Source organism: Pseudorca crassidens, chromosome 2 (genome assembly GCF_039906515.1).
Source record: "Pseudorca crassidens isolate mPseCra1 chromosome 2, mPseCra1.hap1, whole genome shotgun sequence".
In the NCBI taxonomy this organism is placed as follows: domain Eukaryota; kingdom Metazoa; phylum Chordata; class Mammalia; order Artiodactyla; family Delphinidae; genus Pseudorca; species Pseudorca crassidens.
The window spans coordinates 21,743,838-21,769,461 of NC_090297.1; the positions used below are offsets into that span (position 1 = coordinate 21,743,838).

General features: G+C 39.1%; 1 protein-coding gene across 11 annotated transcripts in view; it reads right to left on the bottom strand.

Annotated features, from left to right (window-relative positions):
• The window catches only part of EYA3 (EYA transcriptional coactivator and phosphatase 3), a 104,388-nt gene that overhangs the window by 5,170 nt on the left and 73,594 nt on the right, over positions 1–25,624 (bottom strand). For 10 of the 11 annotated variants that reach the window (XM_067725039.1, XM_067725048.1, XM_067725038.1 and 7 more), the window contains 9 exons: positions 23,223–23,406; positions 20,843–20,982; positions 16,642–16,725; positions 15,050–15,139; positions 12,919–12,977; positions 10,649–10,809; positions 8,320–8,434; positions 6,877–6,998; positions 1–101 (listed from right to left, as the gene is read on the bottom strand). In XM_067725039.1, the coding sequence (XP_067581140.1) occupies positions 1–101; positions 6,877–6,998; positions 8,320–8,434; positions 10,649–10,809; positions 12,919–12,977; positions 15,050–15,139; positions 16,642–16,725; positions 20,843–20,982; positions 23,223–23,406 (1,056 nt within the window). The remainder of the gene's footprint in view (positions 102–6,876; positions 6,999–8,319; positions 8,435–10,648; positions 10,810–12,918; positions 12,978–15,049; positions 15,140–16,641; positions 16,726–20,842; positions 20,983–23,222; positions 23,407–25,624) is intronic. The other variant, XM_067725046.1, reaches the window with a different exon arrangement.

The window sequence follows — 25,624 nt, forward strand, 5'->3', positions numbered from 1 at the left end:
CTGTTTGGCTGCGATTTCTTCATCCCGTCCATCTCCAATCACTACGTATGTGACTTTCTTTCCAAACCTTGACACAATTCTCTCGAAGCAGCTCTCTTTACCTGATGAGAAAAAGAAATTTCCTATTGGGACATTCCTCCCTTTCTTTTTTTCAATACCAAAGAAAAGGGCTGCTGCTAGGTTCACCTGCCTGTGCTTAGACAGAATCAGGGCAGCCCATGTGGTTTGCTTGGTGGGGAGCAGGGGTGGTAGCTAGGGATCCAACAGGCTCTCTGCCCAAAGAATGTGAAATTGTGCCATTCACACAACAGACTTTCTAGGCACTGTGCTCTCTAGGTTATTTTAATTTTCACACTGAGGGTGAAGTACCTAAGATCTTAGTGTGGGATGTTTCTATAAACACCATATGAGAGCTGTGCACACTCCCTCCCTCTTCCATAGCTCCTGTACTTTACAATATACAAAGCAGATTCAAAGTGTTTGTTCACTTAATTCTCAAAATAATCTGGTGAGACGGGTCCCATCCCCTATTCTGATAGATGGAAATGGACCCAAAGGATTTGTGACTTGCCCCAGATCACAAACAAGCTAGTAGCTAGACTCTGAGCCTCTCACTCCAGAGTCTAGGCTCTGGTCATTGTGCCATGACGAAAGGACGTTTTTTGTTTTTTTTTTTTTGTGGTAAGCGGGCCCCTCACTGCTGTGGCCTCTCCCGTCGCGGAGCACAGGCTCCGGACGCGCAGGCTCAGCGGCCATGGCTCACGGGCCCAGCCGCTCCGCGGCATGTGGGATCCTCCCGGACCGGGGCACGAACCCATGTCCCCTGCATCGGCAGGCGGACTCTCAACCACTGTGCCACCAGGGAAGCCCGAAAGGACGATTTCTGAGGGGAAACCGTTAGTGTAAGAAAAAGAAGTGGAAGTCCCCAATTTCCGGTTAGTAATTAGGAAAAAAACAGCCATTTCCTTCCAACTCTACATTTCCCAGAAACAGTCCTAGTCCTGGGCCTTATGTCTTTCAGGAGGGGAGGAGTCTCAGAGTACCAATGAATATGGCAGCAATATTTGTCACATCTGGAATTTCCTATTATACTGTGTAACTACAACTGAGATCCTGTATCAGTGACATTAACCTTGGGAAATGGGTGATTTAAATCCACTGCAGACAGCTCTTAGAAACATGGTGATGAATCAAAATTCAAATCCTACCTGGAACCAACACCTAAACGTGCACACATAATACTGCTGTGGCAAAGACACTGTACTTGCATAAGTAAATAAAAAGAAAATTATCTCTCGTGCTCTTCCTTCACCATCTCTTATGTTTTATTAAAACTGCTTCTGCCACCTTCTTCAGTTAAGCAAGGCGCTAACTCTGCTTCCTTTTTATATCCTGCTGCATTAACTTTCTCATCCTATCTTCTTGCCAGATTCAGTGACTTAGCACCAGGGTTCCTGTGTGAATAAGAAAAAGGCGCGGGCTTCCCTGGTGGCGCAGTGGTTGAGAGTCCGCCTGCTGATGCAGGGGACGCGGGTTCGTGCCCTGGTCCGGGAGGACCCCACATGCCGCGGAGCGGCTGGGCCCGTGAGCCATGGCCGCTGAGCCTGCGCATCCGGAGCCTGTGCTCCGAAACGGGAGAGGCCACAACAGTGAGAGGCCCGCGTACCACCAAAAAAAAAAAAAAAAAAAAAAAGAAAAAAGAAAAAGGTATCTCTTCCTCAAGGCACTTGACTGCCATCTGCTGGAAAACTCTTGTAATAAATATACAAATATAGAAATATACAAATCTAAGATGACTACATCATATCTGACAAGAATCTTTACACCCATACTCAGAAGTCCTGATTGGTACATCTAAGCAACTGCAAGTCTATGACATGCCTAGCCCAGGTGGCACCTCACACCTGGACCAGACACTAGTCCACTTGGGGCCTCAGTCTCCCACTCTTAATACAGGGCTTGGCTTAGGTGCACTTAGGTCCCTTTCAGTGCTACCGTTTTATAATAGCATTGTCACACCTTATGTTCATATCAAGCATTCAATCCATGTGTGCTAAGTAAATACATTTTAATTTCACAAATGATTAAGGGGATGGCTCTACTCTATGCCTTGAGCCCCAATTTAAACATTAAATAATTCAACTAATAATGAGTTCTTAACATGTTCTTATTAAGTGTTAAAGAGTTATTTGTCTAATTCCATTCCAACCATTAGGTCCTTACCTAAGCCAACCTCTGCTAGACCCACAGTCTAATTTATGATTTATAGAAAAAGCTTCTACGTCGGTAGGATTTTAGAAATTTCCCCTAAGACCCAACAAAGGGAATGTCTCTTATTTAGAAGACAGGGACATAGAGATGTTTTCATTGTCCTGGCCTTCAATGATCAAGGAAGAAATACAATTAAGAATGTTTCCTCTAAAAGGATTAAGAGTAAGTTATTAACAGCTCAGGGTAAAGAAGTAGCCATATGAAAAAATAATTCCAATACAGTTGGTAAATACGCTGCTTCCATTTTATACTTTCAAAACAATCCTAGAGATGAGCTCTCCTGTTCAGGAGGATAAAACCAATGACTAGTCAGTTTACCAAATGTCAAGTGATAGAAGCTGTCACTGCAAGACCAACCAAGCCTTCGGAGAAGATTAGGTTCTTGAGTTTCCTCTATCAGAAAGACTTCTGGGCTTCCCTGGTGGCGCAGTGGTTAAGAATACGCCTGCCAATGCAGGGGACACGGGTTCGAGCCCTGGTCCGGGAAGATCCCACATGCTGCAGAGCAACTAAGCCCGTGCATCACAACTATTGAGCCTGTGTTCTAGAGCCTGTGTGCCACAACTACTGAAGCCCGTGAGCCACAACTACTGAAGCCCATGCGCCTAGAGCCCATGCTCCGCAACAAAGAGTAGCCCTCACTCGCTGCAACTAGAGAAAGCCTGCGCACAGCAACGAAGACCCAACGCAGCCAAAAATAATTAATTAATTTAAGAAAAGAAAGACTTCTGACATCTTCAGAAATGATTTTGAGAATTCTCTTCAATGTCACAGAGTGTCCATTAAGAGAACTGCAATTCTGAAACCATTTCAGAGGAACCGAACAAACATTTCCTCTCCCTGCTCTCATCTCATAGTTCTGTAAAGGAAAGCCTCAAGCCTCTCACTGTGGTTACCATGGTGCCAGGTACCACTGTAGCTCTGCTAATTAGCTCTGGACGAAATTGAGAAAATCACCAAATAAGCACACTTACTGTCAGAAGGAATAAAATCATGTCCATTAGTTTGATGAGCCTCTGAGTGCCAGGATGCAGCATCAAGCACTACAGAAATCTACCTTTCAGGTGTGGGAAGGTTAGCGAGTGCTCTGAGTTCTTACAAAATGCATAGTAAAGCAGGGGCAGCAGTAGCAAAATCTGAAGGGGGGTTACAGATGTATCTCCCCCATCAAAGCCCTTGTAAATGAAGTAATTCAACCATACAAAAAAGAACAATAAAAAATAAATGCCTATATAGCTACCACCAACCCAGCTTTATCAAATCTTAACACTTTAGAGTTGCTTTAGATAAAAAAATATAAAAATGAGATCGTACAGATTTATTTGAAGTTTTCTATTTACCCCTACTTGATGACATTCTTCCTCCTTTCTCTCCCTGAGCGTGTATCCATAAACGATGTATGGCTATTATTGTGAACGTTTTTTACCTTTATATAAATTATATACTGTACATACTATGTGTAATGTGTTTTTTGTGTTCAGCATTGTTTTTAATACTAATCCTTAGGGATATATGTAGTTTTAGTTCATTCACCTTTTTTTTTTAAAATTAATTAATTTTTAGCTGCGTTGGGTCTTCATTGCTGCACGTGGGCTTTCTCTAGTTGCGGTGAGCAGGGGCTACTCTTCGGTGCAGTGTGCAGGCTTCTCATTGCAGTGGCTTCTCTTGTTGTGGAGTATGGGCTCTAGATGCGCGGGCTTCAGTAGTTGTGGTGCACGGGCTTAGCTGCTCCACGGCATGTGGGATCTTCCCAGACCAGGGCTCGATCCCGTGTCCCCTGCGTTGGCAGGCGGATTCTTAACAACTGCACCACCAGGGAAGCCCCAGTTCATTCACTTCTAGCTGCTATACAGTATTCCATTGTTTGACTATTTTCTGTTCATAGACAGGTTCATGTGCTGTTTCTAATTATTTTCTACTATGAACAAGGCTGCATCAAAAAAAAAATTCTTGCACATACCTCCTTGTGCAAATGAGAATGAACTCAAGGGAAGGAGTTGGCATATTTCAAGCTTTGCAGGTCATATGATCTCTGTTGCAATTATTCAACTCTACTACTGTAGTGTGAAAGCAGCTATGGAAATGATTACACATGGCTCTGTTTCAATAAAACTTTCCAAAAACAGGCAGTGGGCAGAATTTGGTATGTGGGTTATAGTCTGAGACCCCTGCTCTCGAGTATAAATATCTAAAAGTAGAATTGCTTGGTCATAGGGTTATGCACATCTCAAACTTTACTAAACATTGACAAACTGTTTTCCAGAAAGTTATATCCATTTTCAATCCACTAGCAGAGTAAGCTCTCACTTCCCTGACAAAGTTTGGCACTGTCAGACTTAAATTTTTGTCAATCTAATAGACGAGAAAGGCATCACATTTTAATTTGCATTTCCTTAATTTGCAGATCCTTAATTGGTGAGGTTAAAAAACTTTTCATATATGTTTACTAACAATTTGGGTTACCTTTTCTGCAAATTGGCTGCTCCAAGGTTTTTGCCTACTTTTTAAAATTACGTTGTCTGTTGCTTACTGATCTGCAGGAGTTCTTTATGGATTCTGTATACTAATCAACAAGTAAATGTATTGCAAGTATCTTCTCCCAGTCTGTGATTTGTCTTGTCACTTTATGTCATCTTTCACTGTATATAAAATTAAAAGCTTCACACAATCAAAATGATCATTTTCTTCTGTTTTTTTTTTTTTTAAGTACTATTTTTGGGGTCTCTTAAATGAGATCCCTCCCTACCTTAAGGTCATACAGATACTCTTCTATTTTCTCTTCTAAAAATTAACGTTTTGCTTTTCATGGTAAATTTTTTATCCACCTGGAATTTATTTTTGCAAATAGCATAAAGAAGGAATACAGAATCTGCTTTCTTCCCCCGTAAGGATAACCCAATTATCTGAGCACCACTGACTGAAGGCAAGTTCCATGAGGACAGAGGATTTTGTCCCTGCTATATTCTGAGTGCCTTGGCAATGCCTGACATTTTTTAATCTAGCAAGTAACTACAACTTATCTGCAAATGAGGACTGTCTCCTTGGCTGCAATAGGGAAGTAGGAACTGTAGGCACGGACTAAAGGGTCTGGAGGGGTAAGGAGATAGCTGTCATAGTCCTCTTTCCCCGGACCATGTACAGCACATAAGATTAGAGTGACACATTCTGCTGTCTTCTCAGCCAAACAAGTATAAATCTGGTGCCAGTTCACTAATCAATTCAGCAAATATTTATTGAGTACTTACTATTTCATGTACTTAGAACTGAATACATTTTTAGGGGATAAAAAATATCTTCACATACACAGTCTCATTTGATTTTCAAAACCTCTCTGGTAGTTTTTCATCTTACATGAGAAAACTGAGGCTCAGGAGATACACTAATTTCCCTAAAAGCTAATAAGTGGGGGAGTTAGGACTCTATCCTAGTCCTTAGTTTTTTGTTTTTCCTTTTCAAAAAAGTATGGTAAAAAAACACATAACATAAAATTTACCATCCTAACCATTTAAAAATATACATTTCAATAATATTAAGTATACTCACACTGTTGTGCAATAATTCTCCATAACTTTTCATCTTACAAAACTGAAATTCTATACCCATTAAGCAACAATTCCCTATTTCCCCTCTCCCCAAGCTCCCATTAACTACCATTCTATTTTCTGTTTCTATGAATCTGACTACTCTGGGTACCTTATACATGAGTGGAAACATACAGTATTTGTCTTTCTGTGATTGGCTTACTTCACTTAGTATAATGTCTTCAAGGTTCATACATGTAGTAAGCATGTGACAGGATTTCCTTCCTTTTTAAGGTTGACTAATATCCCACTGTATGTATATACCACATTTTATTTATCTATTCATTTGATGGACAGCTGGGTTGCTTCCACCTCTTGGCTACTATGAATAATGCTGCTATGAACATAGGTGTGCAAATACTTCTTTGAGATCTGCTTTGGATTCTTTTGGATATATACCCAGCAGTGGGATTGCTGGATCATGTGACAGTTCTATTTTTAATTTTTGAGGAACCGCCATACCGTTTTCCACAGCAGCTGCACCATTTTACAATCCCACCAGAAGTGCACAAGGGTTCCAAATTCTCCACATCCTTGCCAACACTTGTTATTTTGTTTTTCGGTGTTTTTTTTTGATAGCAGCTCTCCTAACGAGTGTGAGGGATTTAACCATTTAAAGTATGTATCTTAGTCCTTGATTTTTAATCTAGTGCTTTTTCGATTATACTACATTACAGTGCACTCTCTGTGAAAGAGGAATTTGAAATGAGGCATAGTGGATTTCTAAACTAGATATTATGTTCTTTCAAATATTATAAAAGAAAAGAGCATGATAAATTTTAAGTCCAACAGACCTGGATTCGAAACCTGTTTATGTAGCTTACTAGCTGTGAAGTCTTGAGCAAACTACATAACTGATAGGCCTGAACTGCCCCATCAGTAATGTCAGGAGAAGAATGCTGTGAGGATTATAGATATATGTATATGTAAAGTGTCTAACTGAGGAACTGGTAAATAATAAGCACATCCTAAGTAGCAAGTATTATTGAAAGGCTAGTGACAAGAAACAGAATTGAACCCGTACCAATTTTGGTAGCACTGTAGATGTTTTCAATAGGAAATATTTCTCCTAGCCCATATAGGAGAACCTTGGCCAGAGCTGGAACCAGTTGGGTTGTAGTGATCAGAACATTCACACAATTCTTTCTGGAAGGGAGAAAGAGGGAAAAGAAAAGAAAAAGGTGAAATCAAACCAACCTGCGAACAAGAATTCAAATGGATCTTCTCTGTAGGACTTGCTTGTGAAAAATTAGCCTCAAAATGCCTGGCATGGTATCTGTTCAGTGCCAATGTTCACTTTTTGCTCTAATTATCTCAGGTTTATTTATTTTCCCAATTAAAGGACAGAGACTTTTGTGGTGGACACAGAGCAGCAACTTGATTCTTGCCTCACTTCCTTCTGACCATTCTAGCTCACTGCATTGTTAGCAAACCCCACCAACCCACGGCACTGATACCACACTCCAGAAAACACAATGAGGCTTTCAGTTACAGTGCCATTTCATCTGAATGAGATATGACTGAAGTCCTCTCTGCTCATCACACCATGGCAACATAAATTTCAGAATACATATTATTTTCACAAGTCCTTTACCTTCACAGATATCCACCCCTTGGTGTCAGTTTTACTGTTTAGTAGGCTGTGAATCTGGAATTCTTGCTTTGAGGGAGGGACGAATAAGGGTATGTATTTATTTCCCATTCTAAGCTTCAAGCTCAAATCTCCTTAATCTGCTTAATGTACCCGTTTTCTTTTCTTTTTTCAAGTTATTTATTTTTGGCTGCGCTGGGTCTTTGTTGCCGTGCGCGGGCTTTCTCTAGTTGTAGCGAGCGGGGGCTACTCTTCCTTGCGTGCGCAGGCCTCTCATTGTGGTGGCTTCTCTTGTTGCGGAGCACAGGCTCTAGGCGCACAGGCTTCAGTAGTTGTGGCTCACGGGCTCCAGAGCGCAGGCTCAGTAGTTGTGGCGCAAGGGCTTGGCTGCTCCGCGGCATGTGGGATCTTCCCAGACCAGGGTTGGAACCCGTGTCCCCTGCATTGGCAGGTGGATTCTTAACCACAGCACCACCAGGGAAGTCCCTGTACTCTTTTTCTTTTGAATCCCGCCTTCCTGAGTAGGTTTTGCTACATTTCTCTGGTGCTTCCTACACTTAGGATATTTGTGATATAGCTCCTACATGTATTCTTTGATGTCACCAGGCCCACCCACGTTCTGGGTTGGAGATTCTGGGTTACTGAGTATAATTTAGTGAGCAAAAAGTAAGAGAAAAGAAAAAAGCTTTCAAAGCTCTTCGGTGTGCTTTTAGAGTAAAATGACCTTGCCTCCCACCTAACCGAATCCTTCCCTGCATCATTTGAACTCTTCTCACCCCTGTCCCACAGTCTGTTTTAGGGAATGGCCTATCCTGGACTAGGGTGGAAGAAAGCGTCTCTCTGAGAGGATGAAAACTAAAATTATTATTTCCATACCTGGACTGGATGAGAAGTAAGGACTTCAATGCAGTTCCTAACCAGGAATCTGTTAAAACTTCAATTTCTGCTCTTAGTCTCTGCAGTGCTTCCTTTCTCTGGGGACTGAGGAGCCCTTTGGGAATAAAAGTAGACACATTCATCATTTGACAACATCCTTGCTGGCATAGAGAAAGCGACTTCTATATTCAATTTGGAAATAGTGTGAGTTACTGAGATATTCTACTGAGCTAACACATCTCTCTCCTTGATAAAACCCTAGCCTACTCAAAATGCCTTTTTTACTTTCTTCACCAGAATATTTTGCTGGGGGAGGGGGGAGGTGCATAATCACAACAACAAAATCAGCTGATAGAAACACTGTGATTAGGTTCTGGCAGAGGCTCTTTCATCACCAACCAGTAACGTAATTTGCAGACCAGTGGACCATACTTTGAGTAGCACTGCTTTAGATGTGACATCAAGAACCAAAGGGGAAAAAATTACAGATGGAGGGTCCACAGCATATCCAATCTATTTCTAAAGAAACCGAGGCCCACAGAGGAAAGGGGGCTGCCTGAGAATACACAGCAAGTTAGTGGCTTTTGGTCTCAGCAATCTTCCCACTATCATACACTGCTCCCACAGTGACTGCTCCCACCCACTTCAGAACACATCAACCGAGATCCCAGGCTGAATCACCAGCTTTCTGAATGTCATTTATTTGTACTGTACTCCTGAAACAACTCCAGCTGATAAGAGACTAAAACACTTCTTTAAGATCAGATGATTAAGCACAAAACAAAAAACAATTCATCTGACGGGAGCACGTTACCCAACACCTGAGTTACAATATTCAAATGATAAACCTGGCTCTGAATTTTCTGTAGTGAAGGTAAAAAGAGAAATTCTGCATTCTATTACCAACACTCCATAAAAACAGAAGTCATTTCTATGAGCAGAACTGTGTGTAATTTGTTTTCAGTCTGATGGTTTTTCACAATGCAAGCCTAGAATTAGATGGCTCTCAAAATTTCTGATAAAACAAAACAAAAACCAAACAAGTATCTATACGTCATGTATGACATATACATAAGCACGCATATGTCATATATTTAACTAATATCATGTGGCACTTTTGTTAATTCATATTTTACAAAATACAGGTGGATATTACTTTTACTATGTTCCCCAGGGTGGGCTCAGGGGTTCTCACAGAGGGTTATAAATCACTTTCTTCAGGCAACCACATCCAGACACTCACTGGGCAGAGAAAGGACCAGAGACTTAGGTTGTATATGAAAATGAACAAAAGAAAGGCAAACGTCTGTGAGAGAGAAAGAGCAAAAAGACTTGGTTACCAAAATAAAAAGTACTGGCTCTGAATCATGAAGAAAAAAAAGCAGTAAAGAGAGGAATCTGAAAAAAGTAAATAAATTAGATTCCCAAAAGCCCAGATGCCTATGATTTTTTCTGGTATTGGAGCACGGTAACACGAATGCACCAAACTGATCTTTGAAGCCCTATTTTTACTTTCTGCCCCACACTGTAGTAGTGGTATGGGAGGTAGGAGGGCTCTCTTGACCTGAGGTAATAATACTTCTAGGCAGTCTATGGAATCCCTGAAACTTCACGCAACATTTTGTGCAGATGGAGGTGTTTGAGGGTGATGGTTCACAGTTTTCAATATTTTCTCACAAGGGTATATCACTAAAAAAGGAATTGCATGAATGTAAAGTGCAGTGGACCAAGAGTTCGGGATTCCAGTTGTGGTATGGGCACTAATTTGCTATGTGACCCGACCTTGTTACCCTCATGATGGACCATCAATTTTCTCAAGTGCAAAATGAAGGATTTAGATTAGTTCCCTAATGTCACTTCTAATTTGAACAATCTACGGCTAATTAATTAATTCCAAATAATAGAATTTTAGGCATAATGGCACCTGACATTTGAGATATATCTGGGCAGAAAGAATTTCCAAGGTCCTTCAAATCACAATGCACGGATACTGTCAACCTATCATCCTGGACCTAGTTTTCCATCCACTATAAACCTGGTTGCTAGTTCTACCTGACTTGTCCCGATGGCTATGTAAATCTGTTCAAAAATATGGCAACCTATTAAATATTACTGATAGTCGTTGTTTGCGAAGTTATACCAAGAGAAGTCCATGAGAAAGGCAGAGCTTCCTCCCCAGAGGGTTTCAATCAAACCTGTTTTTTAAATACAGAGTTCAAATGTTACTGTGGCACAAATTCATAAGTCAGGGAGCCCTAACGAAACCCTGGAAAAGAAAACAGGAAATCAGAACAAAACAGAAAATTAGCTGGTTGTATGCCACACTTACCAGCCACATTGCTTTTATGCTTATCATAGATTTCTCTCACTTTTCGGTAACGGAAAGCCAGTTTCCTCATCCAGTCCACACCTCCCTGGACGCCCACAGAGGAACCATGGCTGCCACTACCTCCTGAGCCACTGAAACCATCTGTTGAGAAACTGTAGTTGCTGTAGAGAGAGAGGATGATGAAAATTAAAATCTACACTGCAGAGTTTTTGGTTGAATGCCACCTCGGATTGATTCTCTGTCCTATTCCTGGCATCTGACAGCAAGGCCTTGAGAATCTTCTTTCTTAATCTCTGTATGTCAGAGTCTATCTTTTCATCAGTTCTCCATCTCATCCCTATTACTTCTATCAAAGAAAGGATGGAAAGGGAGAGCAAGAGAGGCAAGACTTAATTCAAGCACCAGCATCCCCTAGAGGTTGGCTTCAGACAGACCATCTTTTCATTAATGACAGAAAATACCTTACAGTGAAAAAAACCCGGAACACAAAACTTTTGTGTACACACCCACCCACAGACACACACACACACACAATGATTGCAACTATGTAAAAAGGAGAAACGTGAAAAAGTAATGGAAGGAACTAACCCCAAATTCTAATAATAGTTAGAAAATGGGAATGTTTTCCTTCAGTGATCTTTTGGCTAGTTTAATAAGTTCATGGGTCACATATAAAATATGTCCACAAATTCTTTAATACTCCTCTAACTTTGCTCCCTGTAGGTATGGACCGTATTTGAACGTAAACAGAACGTGGTGGAAGTGATGGTGTTGGACTTTAGAGACCAGGCTTCTCTTACAGCACCTGCTCTAAAAGAAGTCAGCTGTCACAGGAGAACACTCAAGCTGCCCCATGAAGAGGCACGTAGTGAGGACTGAGGCCTCCTCCTATCAGCCACACATGGAAGCAGGTCCTCCAGCTCCAACCAAGCCTTCAGATGATTTTAGCTTCAGCTATGTTGACTTCAATCTCAGAGACCCTGATTCAGAACTACCCAGCTAAGTCATTTTCAAGTTCCTGACCTACAGAAACTATGAGATGATAAATGGTAACTGTGTTAAGCTACTAAATTTGGGGGTTATTTGTTACACAGCAATAGACAACTATTATAGCTAAACAGGTTGGGAGGGATTAATACTTCCTAAGTCAAGATTTCCAAATGACTGACAGAATTAGAGACAACTTGGTTCAATCAGAAGTCAAAATAGAGTTCAGTGTAAAATTCTACATTTAAGAAAATAAAGCTGCCAAGACATAAGATTGGTAATTACTAGTTAGCCATATGCATAAGAGAAAAAAAAATACTAGGGTTCAGAGTGGACTGTAAACTGCTTCAGACCAGGCTTTTTCCTAAGGTGAGTAAAATCTCTTAAGACTGGTACCCTCCAAGGCTGTGGAAGGCACAGCATACATGACTGAATCTGCTCCAGAAGTGAAACCTTTCTATCCTTCTCGGCACCAAAGGGTTACGTCCTTACTAAGTGATATGTCCAGTTCTGCTCTAGATTTGAGAATTCACAGAGGAAACAATTTTAGGGTAGACACATGGAAAAACTTTTTGCCTATGAAAAGGGATAAACATTAAAACAAATTAACATGAAAAGATGTGACAACTTTTTTGCTAAAGGTCTTTAAATGTAAGGTAGATAAATTTTTGGATTATTCTTAGCTAAGACTGCTGAGCTAGAAGACAGTAGCCAAGAGAGAAAGGAGGAGACCGGGCAAGCATTTTGCCACTGAGACCTCCTTGGTTTAGCGTTCACTGTGATATTAATGTTTAAGATTGTCTTCCATAGGGTCAATCCTGACACCGTCAGACCCCCCACAATTAACTTCCTTGGTAAAATCCCTGATGCTTATTTGTATCTAAAACCAATCAATCTGGAAGCACACTTTTCCCGACTGAAAATCTGGCCAAAGAGAAACTAGTATATCCTTTACTTTGGAATGCTTTTTTCTCATTCCATCATGCTACCCAGTCATCAAGGTCATACTTAAATTCTACTGTGCTGAGAAGGCCACCCCAATGTTGGCACCACGTACTCCCCACACCCATCAGAATTACTTTCTATTCTGTGTTCCATCACATTTTCTATTGTCACCTTCTCACACTACATGCAAACGTTAACTACGTTTGTTTCTATCTCCTCTAATAGACTGTGAGCTCTTTTAGGGCTGTGTCTTATTCATCTTTGTTTTCCTCTGAACCTAGACAGTGTCTTATGCCTAACAGGTGTACTGATGCTTAAGACATCATTGTTTTTATCACCTCAAGTCTTGGCCATTGTCATCAGAAGCCACATCTTCCACATGCACCTGGTCACACTCCTGTTAAAAGACAAAACCACACATTATTTCAGTCCAGGGAGTAGAAGTGCTATTACCACCACAATATACTGTAAAAATATCACAAACAATGGCGAGGTGATGAAATACCATATGGTCTCTTATGTGTGGAGGATCACTCTCACCCCCCTTTCTGTTCAACTTCTTTTAAGGCCTAATTTACATTCCTCAGTCTTCATGAAATCTTCCTTAACCATCCCAACCCTCAGTTATGCTCTTATCTCAACAGTTCATTTTTCCAACAGTCCATGGGTATAAACACAAGCTCCCTTACACTGTCAGGTGTGCCTATGTCCTACACTAGACTGTAAGTCCTATTACATTGTAGGTCCCTTACGGCACGACCATGCCTTACATCTCCTTTGTACCCCTCTAGTCTAGTCCAGTGCCCTTATATAGCATGTACTCAATACATTTTTGCAGATGAAACAGATGCTGGTAGAGTGCGTGTCGTATCAAAACTGAGAATGACTGAAACAGAAATCTGTAAATTCAAACTTAGGAATTAGAAGAGGTCATCTAAGTCAATCTCCTCATATTCTAAAAGTGAGGTAAAACAATTTGCCCAAGATCATAAAACTAGTGAGTGGAAGAAAGAAACTAGAAGGAGCCTGGGTCTTCTAATCTGAATCCAAGGTTCTTTCCTTTAAGCCCACACTACTACGGACATAAAACGCCACCCACTGCCTAACTGACAGATTCATTCCTCTGACACCACCTAGGGTGGTGCCGTGATGTCCACCTGCATCAGAATCCTCTGGGGAAGATTTTTAAAAATGCATGTTTTTGAACAGAATTTCTGTGAGTGAAGTCCTAGAATCTTCATTTTTAACAAGCTCCCCAGGTGATTCTTATGCCCCCTGAAGTTGAGAACCACTGACCTGGGGGGCAGGAACACATTCAGGTCAAATTCTTCACAGAACTTTCAGTCCTGAGTGAGGACTATGTCTAGAAAATCATTACAAATACAATTTGGCAACAATTACTGGCACATAGTAGGTTTTCAATAAATGTTTGCTGAATAAAACTATAATGTCCCAACTTATCAACATGTGAAGTTGAGGGAAGATTAAAGCACTGTGGAGCTTATACAAAAGTATTGGAGTTTAGAGCCCTATTAATTTAATTTGTTGGAGAATTGTCTGTTGAGTAGAACTAGACTGTATTTTATAAGAAAGAGGATTACTTCATGTTCATTTTACTTTAAAATTTTCACTATTTAAAACACTAGGTAATATATGTAGTACACAGTTCAAAATTCAAAAGGACATTAAGTGACAAGTCTGCTCCTTCCCACCTCTGTGTTCCAGCAACACATTCCCATCCTGAGATAGAACAACTGTTACTAGTTTGTTGTGTACGGTAACTGCTTAACTGAGGCCCAGAATGGGGAGATAACTTTCCTAACTTGGTACTCGCAGTCTGGTCTCCTGATTCCCAGTCCTGTGCTCTTTCCACTACACGATGTTCACCTCAAAGATGAACTCAAATGTCAAAACCAAAAAAATTAACCAAGAAGCTCTCAGTGTTTCCTGGTTTCCCTCCACCTAACTATAAAATGATCTGACACCAAGGCTAACCTATACATGGACAATAAGCACGTATAAAATACAATGAGTTAGAGCAGCCATCTACAGATCTGACAAATCAAGAGGCTATCTTTTAAGAAGGTAAAACTGAAAAACATTCAAGAGTACAAATAATCAAAGCCACCTTCTATATGTTATTTAGTATAGCTGAATAAATTGGAACGTTGGTTTATATATCAGTGTTTTGCCTGATGGGGTGGCACTGCCCCTAGAGATAGATCACTTCCAAATAGGCTAACAAAAATCAAGGTTTTGAGCCAATAAAACTGAAGCCCAGAACTAAGACTGTGGTGACCTAACCAAGGCACTATTTCTTCAAGACTATGTGCACCCAAGTGCCGAGCTGGCCTCTCCATACCTACCCTGTCTAACCACATTTCCTCTAAATACAAAAAGCACAGGCTCAATAAATAGTTAGTGAACAAAGTGTTTCACTGAAGTGCAGAAACAATTTAAAATGCTTACCTCTAGGTCATTGAAAAATAGATGTGTGTCAGCCACTTCAAAAATCATTTCTTCCATTGTTAAACCTGAGCCAATCACTACTGTTGGGTCCTGAAAGACAATAAGAGAATAATTTGCTTGACTTGGCACTCACAGCATTGGTTCTTATCTTTAAATGATTCAAAATAGTTTGGGTCAAGGCCAAAACAACACTGGCCCACAACAGTGCTTCTCACTATTACTGATGCAATTTCATTCACAGTTATAAGAATCTGGGATTGTGCAAAGTTAAACATTTCAGGACTTTAGGACTTTAGTTTCTAGAAAACTTAACCCACTTAAAAAAAAAAAAAAAAACACTTAATTTTCGGAGAAATTCTGTTTCAGGAGAAATTCTAACTGTCACTGAAATATTGCTCTTATAACACCCATTATCGTCCCCCCGCCCAACCTCACACACACAGTACAACACCAGAAGTCAGTAATCTGACAATCTCAACAACGAGGAAATCAGTAAAGAAATATTTGCAGGAAAACCAATGCACGTAGCTTTAAAATGAACTATCAGACCTTCCCTTAGAGGCAGTATGCTCTTATTTTATATATTCTCATTACCAGACTTGTTATATAGTATATGAGCTTATGTCAGCTTGCCAGTCTAGATACTAAAAGCCTATGGGAAAGTACTTCTAACAGAAACATTGGTGACAATAAGAAATAATTAGGAGCAGTAAAAGTAGGAAAGCAAAGGAGGCTGATATTTTTATAAAATGTATTCATAGAAACTAAAAAATAGGAGCCTGGAGGTAATTTAGTACAGAAATATACAGCCACTACCTCAAAAACAGCTCATCCCTCTATCAAAACTGATGTTAATACTGATGACTAAAGTTAAATTCTGCTTGGTATATTTCATTTAAGAAGGTATATAATCTATTTTATTTTATTTTAAGGTTTTTTTAAAGATTAATTTAGACTGTGCCGGGTCTTAGTTGTGGCATGAGGGCTTCTTAGTTGCAGCATGCGGACTCTTCAGTTGTGGCATGCGGACTCTTCAGTTGCGGCATGCAGACTCTTCAGTTGTGGCAGGCGTGTAGGATCTAGTTCCCCAACCAGGGATTGAACCCGGGCCCCCTGCATTGGGAGCATGGAGTCTTACCCACTGGACCACCAGGGAAGTTCCTAAGAGGGTATATAATCTATTTTAGAAAGATATTTTATATTTTAAATGTACAGATCTGGTATATTCTCAGCTAAATGGAATGCTCAGTTTAGGCTGTTATATGTGACACAGGGATAACAGACTAGTCTTTGGAGTAGATAATCCTGAGGCTCCACTCCGTTTTGAGCCTCAGTCCCATACTTAGTCTTTGCAAAATACTGCTCTCCAACAACTTCAGCTTTCAGTACTGGTCCCAGGTCTAGTCTCTACCTTTATCATCAGCTCTGCCTGACCATGTAGTCTGCCTGGTATAAGCCACTGGGTGAAGCTTTATGTGAAAGGTGAAAGGTCAACAGGGTAAGATGGAGATAACAGAGACAGTGATTTTGGTTACCTGCACACATAGTCAGGAGAGGGACAGTTACAACAAAGGAAGAAAGACTCAAATTACCTTTCCATACTTCTGGGCATAGGATCCAGTAAGAAGGGAGTGGAAGATGATGATGGTTTCATCTAAGTCCCACAGAAATACCCGCTGAGTGAGGAAAATATTTTAAAAAATGAGTGAGCATCTTTTTTAATCGTAATGGAATGAGACAAGAAATCAATAACAGAAGGGAAACTGGAAAATTCACACATCTGTGAAAATTAAACAATAATCTTAAGCAACCAATGGATAAAAAAGAAATAAGTGAAATTAGAAAATACCTTGAGATGAATGAAAACCAAAAACAACATACCGAAATTTATGGGATGCTGTGAAAACAATGCTAAGAAGGAAATTTATAGCTCCAAACGCGTACCTTAAAAAAGAAGATCTCAATCAAAAACCAAACTGCACAATTTAAGTTGCCAGAAAATGCCAGTAGAAGGAAGGAAATAATAAAGGTTAGAAGAGATAGATAAAGCAGAGGGTAGGAAAAAAATAGAGAAAATCAACAAAACCAAAAGTCGGTTCTTTGAAGAGATCTACGAAATTGACAACTTTTAGCTAGACTGGCTAAGAAAAAAGAGAGAAGACATAAATTACTAAAATCAGAAATAAAAGTGGGACATTATTACCAATTTTACAGAAATAAAAAGGATTATAAGAAAATACTATGAAGAGTTATACACCAACAAATAATCTAGATGAAATGAACAAATTCCTAGAAATTCACAATGTGCCAAAACTGACTCAAAAAGAAACAGAAAATCTGAACAGATCTTTAACTGGAGGAGGTTGAATCAATAATAAAAAACATCCCAAGAAAGAAAAGCCCAGGACCAGATGGCTTCACTGCTGAATTCTACCAAACACTTAAAGAAGAATTAACACCAATCCTTAAGATCTTCCAAAAAAATTGAAGAGGAGGGAACACTTCCTAACTCACTCTATGAAGCCAGCATTACCCTGATACTGAAGACAAAGACACTGCAAGAAAACTGCAGACCAATTCTCCTATGAACAGTGATGCAAAAACCTCAACAAAATAGTGGTAAACAATATTCAGCAGCATATTTAAAGAATTATAAATCATGACCAAGTGGGATTTGTTCCCAGAATGCAAGAATGGTTCAACACAGAAAAATCAATATAATATACTGCATTAACAGAATAGAGGAAAAAACCCACATGGTCATCTCAATTGATGCAGAAAAAGCATTTGACAAAATTCAACACACTTTCATGATAAAAACACTCAATAAACTAGCAACTTCCTCACCATGATAAAGGACGTATATGAAAAACCTACAGCTAATATCATACTCAATGGCGGAAAATTGAAAGCGTTACCCCTGAGATTAGGAATAAGAGAAGTATGCCTGTTTTCACCACTTCTATTCAAATGGTACTGGAAATTCTAGCCAGAATAAACTGGCAAGGAAAGGGGAAAAAAGGTACCCAAACTGGAAAGGAAGAAGTAAAATTACCTCTGTTCACAGATGACATGATCTTATACATAGAAAACCCTTAAGAATCCACAAAAAATTGTTGAGAGCTAATAAATGAATTCAGAAATCAGCTGTATTTCTATAAGCTTGCAATGAATAATTCTAAGAGGAATTTAAAACACAAGAGCATCAAAAATAATAAAATATTTAGGAATGAATTTAACTAACAGTTCAGGACTTGTACACTGAAAACTATAAAACATCACTGAAGGAAATCAAAGAGGACACGCCTAAATAAATGTAAAGACATTCCATGTTCATGAATATAAGACAATATTGTTAAGATGACAATACTACCCAAAGTGATCTACAAATACAATGCAATCCCTATCAAAATCCCAACAGTGTTTTTTAAGGAAACAGAAAAACTAAGCCTAAAATTTGTATGAAATCTCAAGGGACCCTGAAGAGCCAAAATAATCTTGAAAAAGAACAAAGCTGGAAGACTCACACTTCCTGATTTCAAAACTTACTACAAAGCCAGAGTAATCAAAACAGTGTGGTACTCGCATAAGGATAGATATACAGACCAATGGAATAGATGAGAGAGCCCAGAAATAAATGCTTTTATATATATATATATATATATGTGTATATATATATATATACACATACACATACATACACACACATATAGGCTCAATTGATTTTTTTTTTTTTTTTGCCAAGGATACCAAGACCATTCAATGGGGAAAGGAAACTGTTTCCAAAACAAGGTCCTGGGAAAACTGAATATCCATGTGCAAAAGAATGAAATTAGATCCCTGCTTCACACTATGTACAAAAATTAACTCAATATGGATCAAAGACCTAAATTTAAGAGCCAAAACAATAAAATGCTTAGAAGAAAACACCGTTGAAAATCTTCACAATCTTGTTTCCTTAAATATAATACCAAAAGCACAAGCAATAAAAGAAAAATAGAACTTTATCAGAATTTAAAACTTTTAAGCATCAAAGGATACTATCAAGAGTGAAAAGACAATCTGCAGAAAATACCTGCACGTCATATATCTGATAAGGGATTAATATCTAGAATATAAAGAATTCCTAACATTCAACAACAAAAAAACAAACAACCCAATTTAAAAATGGGCAAAGGATTTGGACATTACTTCAAATAAAACAGACAAATGGCCAATACACATATGAAAAGATATTCAACATTATTCATCATTAAGGAAATGCAAATCAAAACCACAATGAGACACCACTTCACACCCATTAGGATGGATTATGCAAAAAATGGGAAATAACTGGAACCCTGGTACATTGCTGGTAGGAATGTAAAATGGTGTAGTCATCTGGAAAACATTTTGGTGGCTCCTCAAAAAGCTGAACATAGAACTACCATATGATCCCGCAATTCTACTCCTAGGTTTATACTTTTTCAAATAATTGAAAAGAGGGACTCAAAGAGATACCTGTACAGCAGTGTTATAGCAGCATTATTCACAATAGCTCAAAGGTGAAAAAACCCCAAGCGTTCTTCACAGATGAAAATGGATAAACAAAATGTGCTATATATACACAATGGAATTATTCAGCCATAAAAAGGAATGAAGTTCTGATATATGCTACAGCATGGATGAACCTTGAAAACATTATGTTAAGTGAAGTAAGCCTGACACAAAAGGATAGATTTTGTATGATTCCATTTATATGAACTATCTAGAATAGGCAAATTTATAGCGACAGAAAGTAGAACAGAGGTTACCAGGGACTAATAGGAGGGGAGAATAGGGAATCATTGCTTAATGGGTGCAGAGTTTTTGTTTGGATCATGAAAAACTTCTGGAAACAGATAGCAGTAACAAACAACACTGTGAATGTACTTAAAATTGCACACTTAAAAAATGGTAAATTTTATATTATATATACCTTACCACAATTTAAAAAATGAGTGAGTTCTCCGTTTTTTCCAAGAAATATATCAGGTCTTTAGATTTTCTTTCTTTCTCCTCCTGCCCTCCCCGCTGCCCCCAGTAACAAAAGGGAAGAGAGGTTTCAAACATAGCCTCAATTTACCTATGTCTTCTGAACACCTCTCAATGGACTCATTTTTAAATATGGCTTTTCCCTCTTATTAAATGATCACATTATAGAAAAATTGAAGAAAGAAAACAAAAGGATTAATATCAAAACTCCATTATTATTAGAATTTGTATGACTTTCTAGTCTTTTAATAATGAAGTCAAATGTATGCCCATAATAAATTCCTATAGTGTTTAAACTACAGAATAAGTGAGAGCCAATCTCATTAATAAGTTACCAGATCTGGTTGCATGTTTCACAGAAACTTGGCCTAAAGCACTTTAGTTCTCTCATTTTACTTTGAGATTTTTAAATGGAGAACAGTATATTACTGTGACACCCTCTGCTTTCTCAATATGATGCATTATTCTTTCTGTTCTCCTCTGGAATACAGAAAACAGTTTGTTCTTTCCCTTAAAAAGTGACCTGGCTACCTAAATTCAAAAAAGCTTTTTCAGTGCTCTTGGTGAAAAGGATCTGAAAGTGATATGGTAAGATATGGGCATAGAGTAATGTGTTTTTACATTTCTCTTTTCACTTGGCCAATTCATTTTCTCTTGCTCAGGAATTATAGGGTATACAACACAGAACCACATAATCTCATGAGTTTCAGATATGTATTTGATAAATTTAAGAAATGAGAAAAAAAAAAGGTTGCAACTCAAATGAGTTTCTTCCCATACTTCTAATTCACTGTCCTGGGAAGAGCTGGCATCAGCTTTCCTCTTGCCCCGGTTCTTGCCAGTCATGTTTTTCCTGGATTGGTCATCAGCATCTTTACTTGGTGTAGTCTGGGTCAAAGATGGGCTTGTAGAAGGGTCTCCTGGAAAGGAAAAGTGAGACACCGGTATTGCCAGTGTAGTCACAGGCTATAAGAACCAGAGCAGAATGGTCAGCAGGTTCTCTGCCCTTAAGAATCATGTTGCAGGGATAAAGGCTGGAATACCAAACTTTACTTAAGCAATTTGGAAGTGTAGACCAAACATCATGAAGAGAGTTATAACTAGAATTTATATGCCTTCCTCCCAATGGAAGAACACATCTATAAGTCATTTTGCCAAAAAAAAAAAAAATTAAACCTGAACCTGATCAAGCTTCTAGATCAGGGTTTCTCAACTTGGCACAATTGACCTTTTTGGACCAGATAATTTTTGTTGTGAAGGGATGTCCTGTGCATTGTAGGATGTTTGGTTAAGCAGCATTCTTGGCCTCTACCCACTATATGCCAGTAGCACCCCCTTCTCAGTGTGACAACCAAAAATGGGTCCATACATTGCCAAATATCCCTGGGTGTGGGGGCATGGGGGTGGAGGCAGGGGGCACAGAACCACCTCTAGCTGAAAAACCACTGCTCTAGATCCATTTACCACTTTAAATAAAATACAGAAGGCAGTGGGCTGTGGTAAGCTACCCTCTAAGGTTATAATTGGCGAAATTTAGACTGAGAAATGGTATGGGACAAACAATCTATTGATTGTTTCTTCAACAAATAAATTACAATCGGAAATAAAAAGAGATAGGGGAATTTATAGGTTAAAACAAAATATCCACCAATCACAATGTATGGACCTTACTTGGATCTTATTTTAAACAAACTGTAAAAAGAAAAACAAAACTCCTAACATTTATAAGAAAACTAGAAATATGATTACCCTTTGGTATTTTATGTTATTAAGGAATTATTGTTGAATATTTAAGATGGGATAATGGCATTGTGGTTATGTTACCAAGCATTATAAATAAATATGATACCTGGCATTTGAGGAGGGAATTGGATGAAGTATAGTTGAAACAAGATTGCCTATGAGTTGTTAATTGCTGAAGTTGGATGACAGAATATAAGGGTTCATTATACCATTCTGACAACTTCTGCCACTGTTTGAAACTCTCCATTATTAAAAAGTTAAAATTGTTATGAAGAACAAAGATATTTAGAGAAATGAATTCAAAACTAAGGCATCAACACATGTAATGATTTCAGAGTTATGTACGTTCGAAGCAGCAACCATTTGTATGTCTTTATCTAGAAGACCAGTAGAGGCAAGATGCACAGAAAACTGCATTAGTTGATGTAGACCACTTTTTAAAAACGCATCAGTGTTAACGATAAACAGTCCTTCCTCAAGTTACATGATGTGACAGCAAACCACCAAATTTTCATGAAAAATAGGGATAAAAAGTATGTGCATATGTTTACTGAATGTGTGCATAAAGTCTTTATGTCAGGATTTTTTTTTTTTAAACACTAGTCCTTTGGTTTTTTATTAATTAATTAATTTATTTTTGCTGTGTTGGGTCTTCGTTTCTGTGCGAGGGCTTTCTCTAGTTGTGGCAAGTGGGGGCTACTCTTCATCGTGGTGCGTGGGCCTCTCACTATCGCGGCCTCTCTTGTTGAGGAGCACAGGCTCCAGACGCACAGGCTCAGTAGTTGTGGCTCACGGGCCTAGCTGCTCCGCGGCATGTGGGATCCTCCCAGACCAGGGCTCAAACCCGTGTCTGCTGCATTAGCAGGCAGATTCTCAACCACTGCGCCACCAGGGAAGCCCTATGTCAGGATTTTTTAATCTGGACATCATAATTCATTGATCCATTTCAAAGCTACAGGTTTACATTTGTAGGTTAAATTTTATGTATTTCTTTGGGGAAAAAGAACCATACCTTTCTTCAGAATCTTAAAGGGATCCATGACACAGAAAAAGTTAAGAACTACTGTTCTGAGGCCTAACCAGAAGTCAGTTATGCACAGACTAAAACTGGAGTCCTCCAGCTTTTATAAAATGTGCTAAGATTCTGAAGTTCTCTGTGACAAGCATATTATAGCTACAGGGAGAGTGGAGTGGGAATCATAAACAAAGTCTTTTCATTCTTGGTACTTTTCTGTTCACAGCATCAGGTATTATATTCAGTCTGCCAACGACTCATCGTTGTCTGGTTACAGTGTTTAAATACTCCTCACCTGAGAAGGAAGGCCAATAGCATGGTAACAGTGACTTAGACCAGAACAAAGTAATCTTCATCATCACCTGTTGGATGAAATGCCCTTAAGCCAAATGTAGAGCTTACCAGAGGAAAGTCTCTGTGCTGCAGGAGCAGGTACCATGACACTAGGCTTCTCCGTCTGGTATGTGGCTGCTGCTAAAGTGGTACTCTCAGCATCACTGTTAGTCTGGCCTGTGACTCCAAAGCTGGAGCTGGGGTAGCAAGCCTGGTACTGACTTTGACCAAGGATAGTATAGGTGGGATAGTCCTGTAGGTCAAAGGGAATAAGGGAGGAAAATAAGCCACTTAGCCAGAGCATAACATTAATTTCAACACAAAAGACTTTCATGTCCCTCTTTTTCATAATTATTTCCCTAAAACATTAACCCGACTTCTTATTTACCTAACCTATATAGTCTTCCACCTAAACCAATGATTTTCAAAATGCATTCTGTGGAAACCTAAGAGTCAAGAGGACACGCCTCAGGGACTGTCTTTGGGATGAGGTTAAGGCTGAGAGCAAAGTGTCCCATGCACTGTACACACAGTGTCCCTTTTCTACTATACCAGCCTTTTTTTCTTCTACTTTATGTACAGAATTTCTGCATAGAATTTTTGAAGGAAAGAGTCTACTCCTTAAGAAGTTTATAAAACACTGCACTAGATGATAGTGCTTTTAAGGACAGATGAGCTTAAACAAAAAAGTGAATATCCTACATTAAAGTTTCCCAGTTTAAAAACTGAGTATCTCTCTCTCTCTCTCTCTCTTTAAAAATATTTATTTATTTGGCTGTTCAGGGTCTTAGTTGTGGCATGCGGGATCTTTAGTTGCAGCATGCAGGATCTAGTTCCCTGACCAGGAATCGAACCTGGGGCCCCTGCATTGGGAGCATGGAGTCTTAACCACTGGATCACCAGGGCAGTCCCCTCTCTTTTTTTAAATAATCAAGCTTTCTTTAAAAATAAAGTTTCTTTAAAATATTTGAAGGGAACCTTTGGTAGTTTCACAGGCACATACATGACAAAACTTATCAAATCATACAATTTATATCTGTGTAATTTACTGTATGTCAATTACACCTTAAAAAAGCTGTAAAAAATGGGTATGATGCACAGCTCAAATACACACCTTAAAAAAATTCCACTGATAACTGATATTGGTGACAAGCAGGAAAAAGCTAACTGATCAGACCAATTATTTATAAAGAACACTGAGCATCTACCATAAGCCAAATATAATTCACAGTGTGAGTGTGTGTGTGTATGTGTTGGTACATGGGAGTTAAAAATCTAGCAGGATAGAAGACCAAAACCCATATCCAACAAATTAGCAATAAACTGTATGTCAAATGAGTAAAATACAGAGGAAGACAACTATCACTGCAGACTGTGACAGAGAACTTTCTGAGACAAAGAAGCACAGGGGATAGGAAAAGGAACAGGCCCTGGAAAGGTTTTATTAAGCGGCCAGAGATGTTGAGTCTGGATGAAACAAAGGATCTCTGTAGGCCTGAATGACTGGTTAAGGATTGGATTGGATTCTTTACGCAGTGGTGCATAGTTTGTGTGGGAGCAGAAAATGGGGATCATCAAATTCAAATAAACAAAAATATGAAAAGATTCTGAGCAGGTGAGTGACAGGATAAAATGTGGCACTTAAAGAAAATTAATCAGTGTTTTAGAAAATGTACAGGCACGGTGAAAAATTAAAGATGAGATGAATAGTTAACTCAAGATTAAAGAGGAAAAAGCTAAACCATGGGAAATGACAGCAAAAATGAAAAAGCAGGGATTTCCCTGGCAGTCCAGTGGTTAAGACTCCACGCTTCCACTGTAGGGGGCACAGGTTAGATCCCTGGTCAGGGAACTAAGATTCTATATGCCATGTGACGCAGCCAAAAAAGAAAAAAGAAAAAGAAAAAGCAGGAAAGAATTCCAGAAATGGCTGGATTAGGGCTGGGTAAGGAAAAAAAAAATCGAAGATGACTGGTCTGGTTTTAGGCCTAGGTATATTAAAAAATAGTGTAACTGACAAGAATTGAGAAGCCGTAGGAAAAAGTGGTATTACTTTTGGAGGACAGGGAAACGGAAGAAAGGGTGGAATGAAAGGCTGGTTTTAGATATGGTCAACTTAGGGAAATAACAGGATATTAAAAAAAAAAAGCCCATCAATCAGCAGGAAGCCTGTAGATATCATGAGGTCAGGACTAGAATCTTCATTTTGGAAGAAGTAAATGGACATTGTGAATGTGGTTAAACATTCCTGGTGATGAAATAATAAGCATGTGGAAAACTAAATAGAGACTGTCCATGACAGAAGACAGGATATGCAAAGGGAGAGAGATGTTACCCTGAAGAATTCCAGGTACACAGCAGGAACTCAATAAATACCTGTGGACTAAAAGAATGAACAAATGCAAAAACAGTCAAAACATAAAAAGTGAACCAGAAGAGCAATGTTAACTGCAGCCACAAAAAAAGATCCA